Raw genomic sequence first — 17701 nt, 5'->3', positions numbered from 1 at the left:
GAATATTACAAAGCTGTTCATGATTGTGATTCAGTCATAAAATGTTCCAATACCTCTCCCTCCAGCAGTGTAATTTCCCAGCAATAGTATCCCCAGTTTCCCTCCCACCCCTTCAAGCCACCCCCTACCCCCATCTCCCTCTATGGTAGGCACCTCTCTTCTCTCTCTCCCATTTTAGGCATTATGGTTTGCAATACAATGCTGAAGGGTTATCATGTATAACCCTTCACCTACTTTAAATGCTCAGTTCTTGGCCAGACTAATCACTTCCAAGTAGAATTATCATAATAGACCCTCCTCTATCTTAACTACTCTCCATCCCCTATGTCCTTGTGGTAATTCCCAAGCATTGACCAGGCACAGACATTACTTGTGCCCTCTCGAGCAAATTGATGAACAATGGGATGACAGTGCTACAGTGCTATCATACATGTCCAAGGTTGTAAAATGTAGAGTGATATGTTAAGATATCTCGTGCATTAAGAGATTTGTTTGCATTGTAAGTAGTACTAAATATAATAGTCTAATAAAATACATTAGAGTAGTGATTTAAAAATTCAAGGCACGAGTTAATGTGATACTTGTATTTTACAATAGTGACAGGGTAGATATTATCATTCTTAATATCACTGTATCACAGTATCACTGTCATCCCGTTGTTCATCGATTTGCTTGAGAAGGCACCAGTAATGTCTCCATTGTGAGACTTTTTACTGTTTTTTGCATCTAATATGCCATGGGTAGCTTGCCAGGCTGTGCCGTGCGGGCAGGATACTCTCAGTAGCTTGCCAGGCTCTCTGAGAGGGGCCGAGGAATCGAACCCAGGTTGGCCGTATGCAAGGCAAATGCCCTACCCCCTATGCTATCATTCCAATCTTAATATAGATATGTAAAAACTGAGCCTCAGTATTTATCAACTTTAATAGTGAGCACAGTAGCTGAGACATGAGACCAAACCCATTTTTTTAAAAAAACCACTGTGAAAGAAATAGTGAGAAAACATTTAAAGAGATTGTTTCTATAAGAGGTATAATAGTAGTTGCCAAATTACTGAAACAAGGAATTTCTTGGTGGGAAGATCAAAGGAAAATTCTTGAAACCTGTTCTCATTGGGATGGATTTCCAAGTGCATCCTAACTGATGTCTGAAATCCCCTCATACTGGTTATAATCAGATCCTCTTGCTGAATAGTTTTCCCAGGGCAGCCTTCATGTCTCGGTTTCTCAGGCTATAGATGAATGGATTTAACATCGGGGTCACAATCATGTACATCACAGTTATTATAGCATCTTTCAAACTATAACTAGTTAGAGGGCGGAAATACATGCCCATAACTGTCCCATAATACAGAGAAACAACTGTGAGGTGAGAACCACAAGTGGAGAAGGCTTTGCGTACACCTTTGGTGGATGGGACCCGTAAGACTGTGGCAAAGACCCGGATATAGGATATGACGATGCATATTAAAGGCACAGAAAACACACCAACCCCTAGGTACATCATTTTTACATTAAATGTGATGTCAGAACAAGATAACTTGAGCAAAGGGACAATGTCACAGTAGAAGTTGGCTACTTCCAGATTTCCACAGAAAGTCAGACTAGCTGTGAGCAGTGTGTGGATGAGGGCATTAGTGTTTCCAACTACCCATGATCCAACAACTAACAAGACACAAGATCGTGGGCTCATAATTGTTGTGTAATGGAGTGGGCGGCTGATGGCCATGGCCCGATCGTATGCCATTGCAGCCAAGATGTAGCTATCTGTATTAGCCAAGGAAATCATAAAATACATTTGTGCTAGGCATCCCCCAAAGGAGATTGCTTTGCTTTGCAAGATATAGTTGGACAGTGTCTTAGGGATAGTTACAGAAGAAAAGAAAATATCAACGAAAGAGAGGTTGGCAAGGAGAAAATACATGGGACTGTGAAGGCGAATGTCAGAGTGAATGGCCAAGATGATAAGCAGGTTTCCAATCACAGTGATGGGATAAATGAACACGAAGAGAATGAAGAAGATTTCTTCCTGTTTCTGCTGACCACTAACTCCCAGGAGGATGAAATCTAGAGTAGAGGATTGGTTTTCTTCCATCACAGATCCCTTATAAAAATAAGATGAATGCAGAATTATTAATAATTCTATTTATTATATATTTGTATATTATATATTTATATATTACATATATAAATATATAAATGTTTATTATATATTTATAATTATACTTGTTTCTCAGTGATTATGTAATACCTCTTTTATTATCACACTTAATTACATGACTTCTGTTTGAGAATGAGAAATCTAGAGATGGTCTATTTAGAATAACCTCTGTTAATCAGTTGGATGATTGCCATTGCTATACATATCTGAGAAGTAACCAATGTGCATCAGAGATGCTCATTTTTCCAGTGCCACCAAAAGCCATGGATTTGCTCATTAAACAAATAATTAAATATCATATTGCATCAGCTGTATATTTTCTTAGGCCTCATGGGAAGATTGTGAGCATATAAAACATTAAAAAAATCTTCATTTATTTATCTATTTACTGAATATATGACACATAGTCTCTATTCTCAGGAACTTAATGGAAAAATTGGTTTGCACACTAATTGTATTACTCATAATAAGGAAAGAACATTTTGGAATATTTGAAGAAAGCATTTCATTACCAATAATGTTCCATACAGAGAATATCATATCCAATTAGAAAATTCTCCACTGAACAATTCCAGTGTGATAGGAGGTCATGTTACCAGATTTCTATAATGCCATTACAAGATTGTGAATCATTAATAAAGCAGAATAGATACTAGAAAAACAATCTCATTAACTTCCTTCCAGCTATTCAATATATTCTTTTATTCTTTTTGACAGATTCTTATTTCTTTCTCAAACTTTTATTTACAATTGACTCTTTGACTTTTTTTCTTCATCATTTCTTTTCTTTTCTTTTTTTTTTTTGCTTCTTTTGGGTCACACCCGGCAATGCTCAGGGGTTACTCCTGGCTTTGCACTCAGGAATTACTCCTGGCGGTGCCCAGGGGACCATATGGGATGCTGGGAATCGAACCCGGGTTGGGAGTGTGCAAAGCAAATGCCCTACCCTCTGTGCTATCTCTCCAGCCCCCTCTTCAACATTTCTTTTTGGGAAATCACGCAACTTCAACTCTACAGTAACATTACAACTATTAGCAGACTACTCTAGTTATGTCTGCATGTTTGATATCCCATATATTTTCACATTTTTCATATTGTCAATATGTCTAAGTGAATATCACACACTGCATATCATATTTAAATAGTTTGTAAGTTTCCCCCCCTAAGGATGAATTGTGGAGGCAGGGATGGTTTCACCACACTCTACAGTGCTTATGCTGTTATAGGAACTGGAAAATAGATCTATGAAAAGACTAAAGTCTGGGACACGATAAGTATTTGTTTTGAATTAGTATATGACATGTGTTAGTTTATAAGCAGGAAAATGATGAATATTTAGTGAAGAGTGATAAATAATTGGTCACTCATTTACAAAAGTAATAATAAAAAATAATATCTAAAGAAATAAAGAGGAAAACATAAAAGTTTTATAAGAAAAAGGAGGAAAATGTCTAGGATATATGAGTATGTATTAATTTCTAGATCCAGGCACAAAATGCATAAAACACAAGAGAAAATAGTGTGAAATTTAATGCATTAAAGTGGAAAACATTTCTATGAAAACATGATAAAAGAGGATTTTTCAACTTGAGAAACAAGCAATGAACTTTAAAAAGGTACTGGTTACACACATAAAAAATAAAGGATTAATATTCAGAAAACAGCAATCTTTTGTCTCTGGTAAGGACTGAAAATACAGTAGGGAAAAATAGACAAAAGGATGCAAGTCACAGAAGTGGAAGGTGGTTTGCTGGATTACAGATCTGAGAGTTCCAGTTTGATAGAAAGAATTGGAGAAAGGATGAGGTAGGCTAGAAGTAACAAGGAAGCATAGGTGGAAGCATGTGTTGAAACCAATACATAGATGGTGGTTTCAATGAGGTAACATTATGCACCAAACCAGAGCTCGCTATGAACAAGTAGAGAAAGGTTGGGGGGACAGGTGGCAATAAAGAGGACTCAGACAGAAATAACATAGGGTACTTGGGCACTTCATTAACCTTATATCAGTTCTATATACTTAAACACTATTGTAACCCTATTACCTAAGCCAAAAATCATAAAAAATAGTGGAATCTGGTTTTATCAAGAAGCCTCTGCAGCACCTGTTCATCAAATTGCTCGAGTGGGCACCAGTAAGGTCTCCATTGTGAGCCTTGTTACTGTTTTTTTGGCATATCGAATACGCTTGCCAGGCTCTGCCATGTGGGTGGGACACTCTTGGTAGCTTGCCGGGCTCTCTGAGCGGGACAGAGGAATTGAACCTGGGTCGACCATGTGCAAGGCAAATGCCCTACCCGCTGTGCTATCGCTCCAGCTCCCCCAACACAATTACAAGTCTTGTGTTTGTGAGCACATTTATAAAACTTCACTTAACTTCACAGTAAAAGGAAAGTTTATATGAATATTGTGGCTTATATTGTTTGATTTATATTAATATATTTATAAAAGTGGAGGGTTTGACCAATGCAAAGAAGTTAAACTTTATTCATTGATGACTAAGAGTATAATGGACTTGGATTGTGCATCTTATCTGTTGTGCAACCGTTAAATAAGACAATACAACAGAGGAAAATAACTGTTTTGTAAAATAAGTGTGGAAACTAAAGAAAAATTAAATCTGAGTGAAAACCTTCTGATCCTAGGAACTGAAATAGAATTCCTCAATGCCTGTTTTAGGGAATCAGTGTGTCTTCCTAGGAATAAAGATTTCTTCAGAAACTCTGGAGAAAGAGGTAGAAGAGTCATATGACCCCCAAGCAGAGGAGCTAAGAGGAGCAGAATGAGTCAGACTGAGACCTCAAGTTCACTGGAATTAAACCAAAGTTCCAGTTGATGTTGGACCACTAAAATCTATTTTCTTTGAAAGTATTTATGCTCAAAGATATCCACCAAATTAGTTTTATGTTCCCAGGAGAGGAGAGTTTGGAAGGGATATAGAAGGTTAAGTATATTCTCTTGTCATCTAAGAGCATCCAAGATGGCAAAGATATGTTCTCCGAGTGCTTTGAGACTTTCCAATGGTCCAGCATATGTTTTGAAAAAGAAATTTAATTTCCTGAGAAAGCCTGCTAGCATACACCATAAAATGAAGAGTGGAAGAAAGGTCAGAAGTTCATTTCTTACTTTTTTTTGGGGGGGGGGGTAAGTAGGGGAGGGAGGTGGGTACACAACTGGCTGTGTTAATTGGGATTCAACACCCTGGATTCACTTCTGGTATCAGAGACTGAGCCTGGACATTGCACACCAGGAAGTACTTTAGCCCTGGAAATTATTTCTAAGATAATGTACTTGTATGAGTACTAGTGACTGCCATGCACATGCATGCACACACAGTCACAAACAGCAGTTGAGAGAGTTAGAATAGATATAGCACTATAGCACCGCAGTCCTGTTGTTCATCAATTTGCTCAATCTGGCACCAGTAATGTCTCCATTGTGAGACTTGTTAATGTTTTTGACATATCGAATATGCCATGAGTAGCTTGCCAGGCTCTCCGAGAGGGATGGAAGAATTGAACCCAGGTCAGCCCTATGCAAGGCAAATGCCCTACCCGCTTTGCTATCGCTCCATAGAGGTGCACTGTAGCTCTGTAACACTGTCATCCCATTGCTCACTGATTTGATAGAGCGGGCACCAGTAATGTCTCCATTGTGAGACTTCTTGTCACTGCTTGTGGCATATTGAATATGCCACTGGTAGCTTGCCAGGCTCTGCCCTGCGGGTGCAATACTCTCAGTAGCTTGCTGGGCTATCCGAGAAGAATGGAGAAATCGAACTTGGGTCTGCCGTGTATAAGGCAAACGCCCCACCCACTGTGCTATTGACCCAGTCCCTTGCTCCATAGATATAATGAGAATAAATATAAATAAAAACTATAACGTCCTTATCTTGTTTTCTGGTATGAAGCCCAACCAAAAGCATTATCAGGATGGTGCTTTTTCCTCTCTATCTCTGTCTTACCCAAGCTGTGTGTGTGTGTGTGTGTGTGTGTGTGTTTGTGTTTTTGTGTGTGTGTCTCTTTCTCTGTTAATTGATCTAAACATTTGAGATCTGGAGCTTAGGTGTGAGTACTAGCTTTGTCATTATCTTTACATGTAACTTTTAATATTAAGTTTAAAGAATATATAACTTTACTTACCCCTTAGAAATTTTGTGAAGGCTAAAAGAGAAAATACATGTAGTAAAGTTGAGGGCTACTTATCTCCTGATGTCACTATCATAAAGCCTTTTCTTCAATGTCCATTACCCTGTCCTGGGAAACAGTATGGATGTTAAAAAGGGTCCTGGTCCTCTGGGCTTCCCTCTTTTTTCACAAATGGGAAGCTGACAGTCAGAGTATGTAGCACCCGTTAGCATTCCTTTTTGGAGGCAGTCATCCTGGAAAAAGTGCCATTAGTAGATCTGGTGGTGGGGAGTCTTCTGTTTCTGGAGAAAAGAACTGAGGTAGTTTGGAAAGAGGACCCCCAAAGTTCCCAACCGTGAAGCGGAAAGGAGAAAAGAGAGTGTATGTTATCTTGTAGGGAGCTTGAAGATCAGGATTTTAAGTTTCGTCCAAGGAAGCCAGAAAGTCATAGCATAGAAAAATTATGAATTATTTACCAGGTTTTAAAATCTCTTGAAACACGAATCCCTTGACTCTTCATTCTGGCCATAGGCAGAATAATTGTTGCTACTCATTACTACCTTACAGCTATGCCCTGAGGAGACAGCATGGCTCTCAAGTGTAATTGTTTACATATTTATTTTCAGGAGGCAGATATGAGCTAAAGGGTCTATGAGATAATATAGTTTTGAATGTATAAATGTTGGACTGATCAATGCCATCTTGAGTGTTGGAATGTGGATCTTCAAATCATTTTAGTGCCATTTGGAGTAATTTCTTTCGGAGAAAAGGATTGCAGTACAGTTGAATGGGTCTTTATTTCAGCCAAACTGAAGCATTGCAAATGTTTGAGTTATTAAAAAAGGAAAAATTCAATTCCAATTTATCTAGGATTTTAGGATTTTTTAATTAGTGAATCACTGTGAGGGTAAAGTTACAGATTTACACATTTTCGTGCTTGTGTTTCCATCATACAATGGTTGAGAACCGATCCCTCCACCAGTGCCCATTCCCTCCCACCCCCAATCCCATCTCCTCCCACCCCACCTTGCCTCTGTGTCAGGGCATTTCCTGTTGTTCTCTCTCTTCAATTGGGTGTTGTGGTTTGCAATAGGGGTATTGAGTGGCTAGACTCTAGTCTACTTTCAGCACGCATTCTCTTCCCAAGTGTGGTCTCCAACCACATTTTACTTGGTGTTCCCTTCTCTATCTGAGCTGCCTTTTCCCCCAGCATGTGAGACCAGCTTCCAAGCCATGGAGCCAACCTCCTGGTACTTATTTCTACTATTCTTGGGTGTTAATCTCCTGATCTGTTATTTTATATTCCAAGATGAGTGCAATCTTTCTATGTCTGTCTCTCACTTTCTGACTCATTTCACTTAGCATGATACTTTCCATGCTGATCCACTTATATACAAAGTTCATGACTTCATTTTTTCTAACAGCTGCATAGTATTCCACTGTATAGATGTACCAAAGAAAGAATTGTTTTCTCTTTTAGATTTATGCAATCTACATTTATAAACCTCTGCATGGGAGAGCCTGGCAAGCTCCCCGTGGCATATTCATATGCCAAAACCAGTAACAATGATGATTCTCCTTTCTCTGACCCCGAAAGAGCCTCCATTGTGGCTCCATTGGGAAGGACAAGTAAAGAGAGGCTTCTAAAATCTCAGAATTAGGACGAATGGAGACGTTACTGAGACTGCTCAAGAAAATTGACGCTCAATGGGATGATGATGATGGTGATGATGACATTTATAAATCTAGTTATAAACTGATGTATCTCATCTTTATAGGAGTTCTGATTAATGATTATTATCCTTTAAATTGTATTTCCCACAGAAGGGAAATAATTTGGTTTCTATTGATAACCCTTATAAGCTCTCATTCAATCCAATTTTAGTTGACATCAGACAGTCATTTGACATATTCATTTATCTTTGAAAATAGTAGAAAAAAATAATAAAATCGTTATATACAACAGGTGAGTTAATATTTTAAAAGTTGTTAAAATAGAGCTTCTACATATATTATTTTATTTTACTAATTCCTATTCAACTCTACTCAAGCAATTATTTGTTATTATAGTACTCTACAAATGTTCTATTGAATTCTGTTCATGATAAATAATTCTTTTTTTTTTTGGGTCACACCCGGCGATGCACAGGGGTTACTCCTGGCTCTGCACTCAGGAATTACTCCTGGCGGTACTCAGGGGACCATATGGGATGCTGGGATTTGAACCCGGGTCGGCCGCGTGCAAGGCAAACGCCCTACCCGCTGTGCTATCACTCCAGCCCCCCATGATAGACAATTCTTTTAACTCTCCTTTTTCTTAGTTTGTGTCACTTGATTAGTTATGCTTTATTTGCTGTATATTCAGATCATGCTTTAAGTGTCCAATACATGGAACTCTCAGGCTTGGAAAAATCACAGCCTGTGGCAACATGTAGATGTTGGTATCCATGTTAAATATTTCCTCCTAAAAAACCACATTTTGCTTTCAGTGCCCATCTGTAGATTTCCCAGTACTTCAAGCATTTCATTGACTAGGCAATGGTTGTAGCATGGAATTGTGCAAAGGTATAGAAGAGAACTATGATTAAATGGTACCTCAATATCCAAACACTGCAAGTACGGTTTTTTTTTGAGTTGAAATTTGATTTATTGTATTGAACCAAGAGAACTAAGAACAGCAAATTTTTTCTGTCTTAATTCCCTTCACATAAATATTCTTTTCTTTAAATTTTATTTTTATTTTATTGAATCACCATGTGGAAAATTACAATGCTTTCAGGCTTAAGTCCATTATACAATGCTGAAACAACCATCCCTTCACCAGTGCCCATATTCTACCACACAAAAAAAAAAACCACAAAAAACTCAGTATACCTCCCATCCAGGCCCCCCCACCCATAACTGATAAATTTCACTTTACTTTCTCTTTACTTTGGTTACATTCAATATTTCAACAAAAACCTCACTATTGTCATGAGTTCCCCACAAGAGTCAGACTTGTGGTGAAGAGATATGAGGTCTATCGCGGCTGCGTGATTTTGGATTTCTGTATTTTAGCAACCAAGTTCAGGGAAATTTCTTCCAGATATTGGATCATTGCAAGTTTCTAACTCTCATCTGTGGTCCTCGAAATATGGCGGTTGTCACGCCCTTCACCCGCCCCGCCACCCCCCGGCAAGGAAAAGGCAAGAGAGAAAAACCTTTCCCCTCCTGGGCAGGCATGGGGCTGCGGCTTAGTTCTCAGCCTGGAGACATTCTGCAAGGAGCTGCCGGTACCCAAAGTAGTTTAGCTGGCCTCTGGAATCATGTTCATGCAGCTGCGAAAAGGCCGCACACTTGCGGCCCCAGGGATCACATCTCAGCAAGTACATGTTTTGTGGATAATGACAACTTTCATTAATTTGTCAACTGAATCTATGATATTTCACTCAATCCCCCCAAAAATATTTGCACAAAAACTCAAAATTTATATTTATTTTGTATTTTGGGGGCACAATGGTGGTGCTCAGGGCTTACTCCTCACTCTGAGTTCTGGGATCACTCTTTGTAGGCTCAGGGAACCATATGAGATGTTGAGGATGGAACCAGGGTGAGCCGTGTGCAAGCAACACCTATCTGTGTTATTTTTCCCTCTCTGTAATTTATTTTTTATTATTATTCTGCACTGTAGCACTGTAGCATTGTCGTCCCATTGTTCATCAATTTGCTCGAGCAGGCACCAGTAGCGTCTCCATTGTGAGACTTACTGTTACTGTTTTTGGTATATCAAATATACCATGGATAGCTTGCCAGGCTCTGCCATGGGGGCAAGATACTCTCGGGAGCTTGCCGGGCTCTCTGAGAGGGATGGAGCAATCAAACCTGGGTCGGTCCCATGCAAGGTAAATGCCCTACCTGCTGTGCTATCGCTCCAGTCCATTATTTTTCTAAATTATTATAATTATATTTTAGATAGTTACAATGGTTAAAGTATATTAATAGTGTACAAAATAATACACTGTGTTCAGCCACACAATCGCTGTGCCCAGGATCCTCCAACAGAGTTCCTACATCTCTAGTATGATCTTCTTACCTCCCTACCCTGCCTGACACTGCTTGTTACTAAGGTTTTTTTTTTTTTTTTTTTTTTTTCTTTTTGGGTCACACCTGGCAATGCACAGTGGTTACTCCTGGCTCATGCACTCAGGAATTACCCCTGGCCGTGCTCAGGGGACCATATGGGATGCTGGGATTTGAACCCGGGTCGGCCGCGTGCAAGGCAAACGCCCTACACGCTGTGCTATCTCTCCAGCCCCTTGTTACTAAGGTTTTTAATAAAAGATTGTGGTTTTGTCATGTTTACTTACTATTTATTCCCTTGTTTTGTCTTTCTATATTCCATGATGAGTGAAATTATTTTGTAAGTAAATTACGTATTTGCTCTCTGTTTAGTTTAACACAATATCTGTTAATTCCATGCACATTTCTGTGAACTGCATAATTCCTTTTATTACATTTCATAAGGGCTGGAGCAATAACACAGCAGTAGGGTGTTCACCTTTCACTAAGCCGACCCGTGTTCGATTCATCAGCCTCCTCTCGGAGAGCCAGGTAAGCTACAGAGAGTATCTCACCCACAAGGCAGAGCCTGGCAAGCTACCCATGGCGTATTTCATATGCCAAAAACAGTAAGAATAAGTCTCACAATGAGAGATGTTACTGGTGCCCGCTTGAAAAAATCGATGAGCAATGGGATGACAGTGACAGTGACACTTCATAGTATTCTACTGGGGGTATACAAACACACACACACACACACACACTATTTTTAGCCGTTCATCTCTTATTGGGCATTTGAGCTATTTACATGTTCTGGCTAGGTACTAAGTGCTGCAATGCACACAATGAAATGTCTGCTACCAGTCGTTGTGCTATATGTTATTTTTACTGGTATGAGATAATATCTCACTGTTATTTTGATTTGAACTTCCCCAATAGGTAATATTAAACACACTTATCTGTGACCACTAGCTATCCTTATGTTATCTTTGGAAAAGTATTTATTAATCTCTTTGATTTTTAAGGGATTACTTTTTAAAATAATGTTGAATTTTGTGAGTGCTCTGTATGTTTTGTATATTAATATTTTATTGCTGGGGCAGTCCTTCAAAAACTAGAAATTGAGCTTCCATATGACTCTGCAATACCACTTCTGGGAATATATTCAGAGAATGAAAAAAAGCACAGTAGAAATGACATCTCTACCTATATATTCATTGTAGCACTATTCACAATAGCCAAAATATGGAAACAACCCAAGTGCCCTAAAACAGATGACTGGTTAAAGAAACTTTGGTACATCTACACAATGGAATACTATGCAGCTGTTAGGAGAGATGAAGTAATGAAATTTTCTTATAAATGAATAGACATGGAGAGTATCATGCTAAGTGAAATGAGTCAGAAAAAGAGGGACAGACATAGAAGGACTGCACTCATTTGTGGAGTACAGAATAACATCACATGAGGCTGACACCCAAGGACAGTAGATACAAGGGCCAGGGGGATAGCCCCATAGCTGGAAGACAGCTTTATGAGTGGAGGGGAGAAGGCAGATGGAATAGAGAAGGGATCACTAAGAAAATGATGGCTGGAGGAACCAGTTGGGATGGGAGATGCATGCTGAAAGTAGATAATGGACCTAACATGATGACCTCTCGGTGTATATGTTGCAAGCCATAATGCCCAAAAGTAGAGAGAGAGAGAGTATGGGAAATATTGTCTGCCATGGAGGCAGGGGGAGGGTGGGAAAGGGGGGGTATACCCGGGATATTGGTGGTGGGGAATGTGCACTGGTGGAGGGATGGGTGTTTGATCATTGTGAGATTGTAACTGAAACATGAAAGCTTGTAACTATCTCACGGTGATTCAATAAAATTAAAAAAATATATTTTAATGCTGGGTATCAACCTCAGGTGAACAGATCTGAAACATCTGAAACAGAGACGCTGTGAGGATTAAGAAAAGAGAAGAAAATAAAAGAGAACAGGGCTGGGGTAATAGTACATTGGGCAAGGCGCTTGACTTGCACACAGCAACCTGGGTTCGATCCTGGTACCCCAGATTGTTCCCTGAGAACCATAAGGAGTGATAACTCATCACAGATCTAGGAGTAAGTCCTGAGCACTGCCAGGTGTGGCCCAAAACAAACAAAACAAAACAAAAATAAAGGGAATATGGTACATCTACACAATGAAATATTATGCAGCTATTAGAAAAATGAAGTCATGACACTTGCTTATAACTGGATGGACATGGAAAGTACCGTGCTAAGTGAAACGAGTCAGAAAGAGAGGAACAGACATAGAATGGCTGCACCCATTTGTGGAATATAAAATGACATAGTATAAGACTAACACCGAAGGATAGTAGGGAGAAGGGCCTGGAGAATGGTCCACGTTTTAAACCTGCTCAAGGGCTAGGGAGAAAAGGCAGTTGGAATAGAGAAGGGACCACCAAGACAATGATGGTTGGAGGGATCTCTTAGATGGGAGATATGTGCTGAAAATAGACAAAGGACCAAACATAATGGCCTCTCAGCATCTGTATTACAAACCATAATGCCTTAAAGTAGAGAGAGAGTAAGAAGGAAAGTGCCTGCCATGGAGGAAGGGAGTAGAATAGGGTGTTGGTGATAGAAACAGACACTGGTGGAGGGATGGTGTTGGATCAATGTGTGACTGAAACTCAATCATGAAAGCTTTGTAACTGTATCTCACGGTGATTCCAAAAAAAAGTCATAAAAAAAGCATGAAGTCAGGGGGGTCACAGCCTCCCAAACTGAGAGCCTCAACTGCCCTTGCTTGGAACCAGTGATCATCAGAAGAACAACAACATTCTTTGGTCAAATGTCTATCTTTATCTATCCAGGTGAGATTTTTCACATTTGAGGGCCTTAGTATATCTGCACAAATATCTCTGCAATTGGATTTCTCAGAAGACAATTCCATCCCCCTCAACTCCTCAGAGGACGCAAAGACAAATCAGTTACAGGACTCTTGCATGGGGCAGCATGCTGCCTCCTTGTATTCTTGATTTAAAGGCCCCATAAACTACCCATATTCTCTCTCCTTACTGGTCTTTCCAAACCTTCAATACCCAATACTCACTTTGATGTACTGTGTATAAATATTTTCACGTTTCAGAATGTCTTTATTTTAACTTTAACTTTTTTTTAAACTTTAGTTTGGGTTTCTTTAGCCATGTGAAATCTTTTAATTATAATTTGTTAATTCATTTTGGAATTTGTTTTTGAAAATTACAAATCCCTCAACTAGAAAAGAGAGTAAAATAGACATTCCATGCATTTTCTCTGCTTAATGTCTTACCAGAACCAATCAAATAATTCATACCTTCAAGTCAAATGTTCAGTTCAGAATTCTATCTGGCCTCTGGATCTACAAAATGCACCATTCTTTTTTATTTAACATTTTAATTTTATACCAAAGCACCATTACATTTTTTTAAAGTTAATACTTTTGTTTAATTTCCTAAATAGCAATTACTTTTTGTTAGTTCCAACATAACTCAATCAGGATGAACTAGTTCTTTAATAAAAGCATGGGCAATATTGGATAGTCCGACAGTAGTGGGAAGTGTACTGGAACAATTTCCATTTGCTTCTCCAAATTATTATTTTTTATGCATTAAAACCTTTTTAAATGATGAGATATAATGGCTGATCTCTGCCTATAGGTCTGATGTTTGAAGTAATCCTCCGCCCCTCTCAGAGAGCCCAGAAAGCTACCGAGAGTATCTGGCCTGCAGGGCAGAGCCTGGCAAGCTACCCATGGTGTATTCGATATGCCAAAAACAGTAACAATAAGTCTCAAAATGAAGACGCTACTGGTGCCCACTCAAGCAAATTGATGAGCAAAGGGATGACAGTGATACAGTGAAATTAATTTTTTATTCCTTCTCCATCCTCTGCATTCCTAGACATTGTTCAATATGATTTCAACTATGAACCTTACTCAGGAAAACATTATTCTATGACTTCTGGTTTGGTTTAGTCAATGGAACACTGAAGCAGAGATTGGATGGAGAGAAGAGAGTTGCACAATTATTATTAAAAATACAGGTTTGTTTTTTTTGTTTCCTCATTTAAAAGTCACAGCTCCTGCCAGGCATTAGGTCTCTCCCTCTCTGCCTCTCTCAGTATCTCTCTGTGCTTTTTTAAAAAAAAATTTTATTAGTGGATCACTGTGAGGTACAGTTACAAACATGAACTTTCATGTTTGCATTTCATTTACATCCCTCCACCAGTGCCCATTCTCCTCCACCAATATTCCCAGTATCCCTCCCACCACCCGCCTCAACCCCTACCACCCAACCCTGCCTCTGCAGCAGGGCATTCCCTTTTGCTCTCTCTCCTGTTGGATGTTGCAGTTTGCAATAGAGGTATTGAGTGGCCATCATGTTTGTTCTATAGTCTACTTTTAGCACGCAGCTTTCAACCCTAGTGGGTCCTCCCAGCATTCTCTACTAGGTGTTCCCTTCTCTATCTCATCTGCCTTTGTGCTTTGATAGTTTCTGCTCCCTTCCTTTCTCCCTTTAAACCTGGGTTTACTTTGGTTACCAGAGACAGGGTTTTGAACTGTCTTGGCAGTTTTCCTTCTCTTTACCTATATCTTTTTGTTTGTTTTTGGGCCACATCTGGCTGTGGTCAGTGCTTTTTCCTGACTCTGTGCTTTGGGATCACTTCTGGTGATCAGGAACCATATGTGGTGTCAGGGATCAAGCCAGGGTAGACTGTGTGCAAGGGAAGTACCTTAACCGCTGTACTATCTCTCCAGCTTTTCTTTTCCTACACTTTTCTAAATAGTGCCTTTATTAAAGTCTATTCACATTTTCAATTTTTATTCTGATATATCCCTTTAGATCTCCAGGAAAATGGCATAGAAGTGAGCCAAGAAATAAACTCTAAAAGTGGGATGAATTCATTCATAGTTAAAAAATTTAATTGTTTGTCTATTTTTAATTAAGAAATTTTTTTATATTGGGGCTGGAGTGATAGTACAGAGAGTAAGGCACTTGCCTTGCATGTGGCCTATCCTGATTCAATCCCCGGCACCATATATGACCCTCGAGTACTTCTAGGGGTCACTCCTGTGCACAAAGCTAGGAATAGCCACTAAGCAGAGATGGACATTGTCTCCAAACAAAATAAAACAAAACAATTTTGTAGACTCTTTCAGTATTGGTATCCTCTAATATCCTCTTAAAGAAGACTTGAGTTATGTCATTTTGGCAGAAATATCACTAAGTAATTATTGTCCTTCTCAGTGTGTCTTGTTTCAGAGGCATGTGATTTGTCCCAATGCTAGTGATGTAAACTATGATCTTTAGTTAAGGTTATGATACCTGGCTACCAAATGATGAGATACCAGCATTGCTTGTAGTCAATAAATATCTACAACAAATTTCACGGTGGAATCATAAAAATATTGCTCTTCCTGGTTACATGTTATACATTTGTTAAAATTCTATCCTGGGAAGTACTTTTATATTCATTCATTTATTCACCATCTTTAGTAGATGATATACTTAATTTTATATATTTTAAGTGTAGGGCTGGAGCGATAGCACAGCAGGTAGGGTGTTTGCCTTGCATGTGGCTGACCCGGGTTTGATTCCTCCACCCCTCTCGGAGAGCCTGGCAAACTACTGAGAGTATCCCGCTCACATGGCAGAGCCTGGCAAGTTACCCCTGGCATAGTCGATATGCCAAAAACAGTAACAAGTTTCACAATGGAGATGTTAATGGTGCCTGCCCGAACAAATCGATGAGCAACAGGATAACAGTGTTTGAAATATATATTTCAAGCAAATATATATTTGCTTGATTGTGCCAAACTTGGCCAGTGGAAACTATCACATTAGTTTCTCCTGTATTTTGGCATACTGCTTTGGGCACTTTCTTAGTTTTTGGTACTCACTGTCCCTGTTTTCCTCATTCCCAATATCTTAGTTCTCGAAACTCACAAAAAAATTGTGTCCCCTTGTTTTCCCCTTTGCTCACCCCTCCAGAAAGCTTAGAGTGACTGTCTCATAAAATCTCAGAAAACAACAACAGAACTCAAACTCATACTACATGAGAATGACTATGGCTTCATATATTTTTAAATCACTCATAATTTTTAAATCACTTCATATATTTTTTTCAAAATTTATTTACTTTTAATTTAAAACAGGCAGTAAGTTCAGATGTAAGCCACATGGTAACTTCAAACTAAAAAACTTAACAGAAACAAACAAGAAAAGGAACCTGACCAGTATATAAAATGCAGATATCAACATAAAAGCAAAAGAAGTACAAAACTCAATACACCTAGAAAAATATGGTAGTGGAAAGGATCAAAAAATAGAACTCAACATTCTGCAATCTATAAGATGTATATATCTTATTATCTTGAGTTCCAGTTATAATTATTCAGTAAATAAAATATTAGAAAACAGTAGTAGAGGTAAAAAAATGTAGCCAAATACTGCAGGAGCAGTCATACTTAGATCTGATAAAAGTCAGTAAAAGTCAAGCTAAAAGGGGAAAACAAGCAACAGGGACTGTCATTCTTTTTTTTTTATTATTTGTTTATTTATTTATTTTTTAATTTTATTCTTTAATTAAGTGAATCACCGTGAGGGTACAGATACAGATTCATACATGTTAGAACTTGTTTTTCCCTCATACAAGGTTCACAAACACATCCCTCCACCAGTGCCTGTTCTCCATCACCAATAAACCCAGTATCCCTCTCCCCATCCCATCTCCCCCCCACCCACCCTGCCTCTGTGGCAGGCTACTCCCTTTTGATCTCTCTCTCCAATTGGGTGTTGTGGTTTGCAATAGGGGTATTGACACTTCATATATTTTTAAATCACTCCACACACTGGAAAAATTCAAGTATTCTCAGAGGATATTTGTTATTTCATGTATTAGGGGCCAAAGGAAATATTTTTGGTAGGAAGAGTGTCTTTCTATCTCAGGCTAAGAGATATGCAGTTAGTAACTATTCTAAAGGTCATTCTCACACTGCTGGCCAAATTCTTCTTTCTTTGCAGAAATTGCTCCTGAGGGAATGAGTAGGGCAAAGGACAATTACTAAGTTTTACTCTTTTGCATGATCCCCTGAGAGTAGTCATACTGAGGTTACCTGGGAAATAAATGAACACCACAAGTCCTCTTATAGTCCAGGGCTGAAATCCTAAGATTATGGCTGACGTTAATGAAGAAGCTCTCCTCCCCCTGGCACATCTGGGATGCAGGTAAAGCTTGCTGCAACAAAAGTAGGCAGCCTGGACATGAGTTTGTTATGTTTGTTGTTCTAACAGGGATGAAAGATTCTACAGGCATAATTTTATGTTAATTTGCCAGCAAT

The 17701-nt window shown here is 38.9% G+C and overlaps 1 protein-coding gene across 1 annotated transcript; it reads right to left on the bottom strand.

Moving 5' to 3' along the window:
- Positions 1-1170: 1170 nt before the first annotated feature.
- On the bottom strand, positions 1171-2091 carry LOC101558227 (olfactory receptor 1A1-like). The gene has a single exon (XM_004605250.2). It carries the CDS (start codon positions 2089-2091, stop codon positions 1171-1173), a length of 921 nt encoding a protein of 306 aa, XP_004605307.2.
- Positions 2092-17701: the final 15610 nt, after the last annotated feature.

The sequence above is a fragment of the Sorex araneus genome, chromosome 3 (genome assembly GCF_027595985.1).
Source record: "Sorex araneus isolate mSorAra2 chromosome 3, mSorAra2.pri, whole genome shotgun sequence".
Taxonomy (NCBI): Eukaryota; Metazoa; Chordata; class Mammalia; order Eulipotyphla; family Soricidae; genus Sorex; species Sorex araneus.
Note: the sequence above shows the minus strand (reverse complement) of the source record. Positions and strands in the feature narration are given on the sequence as shown.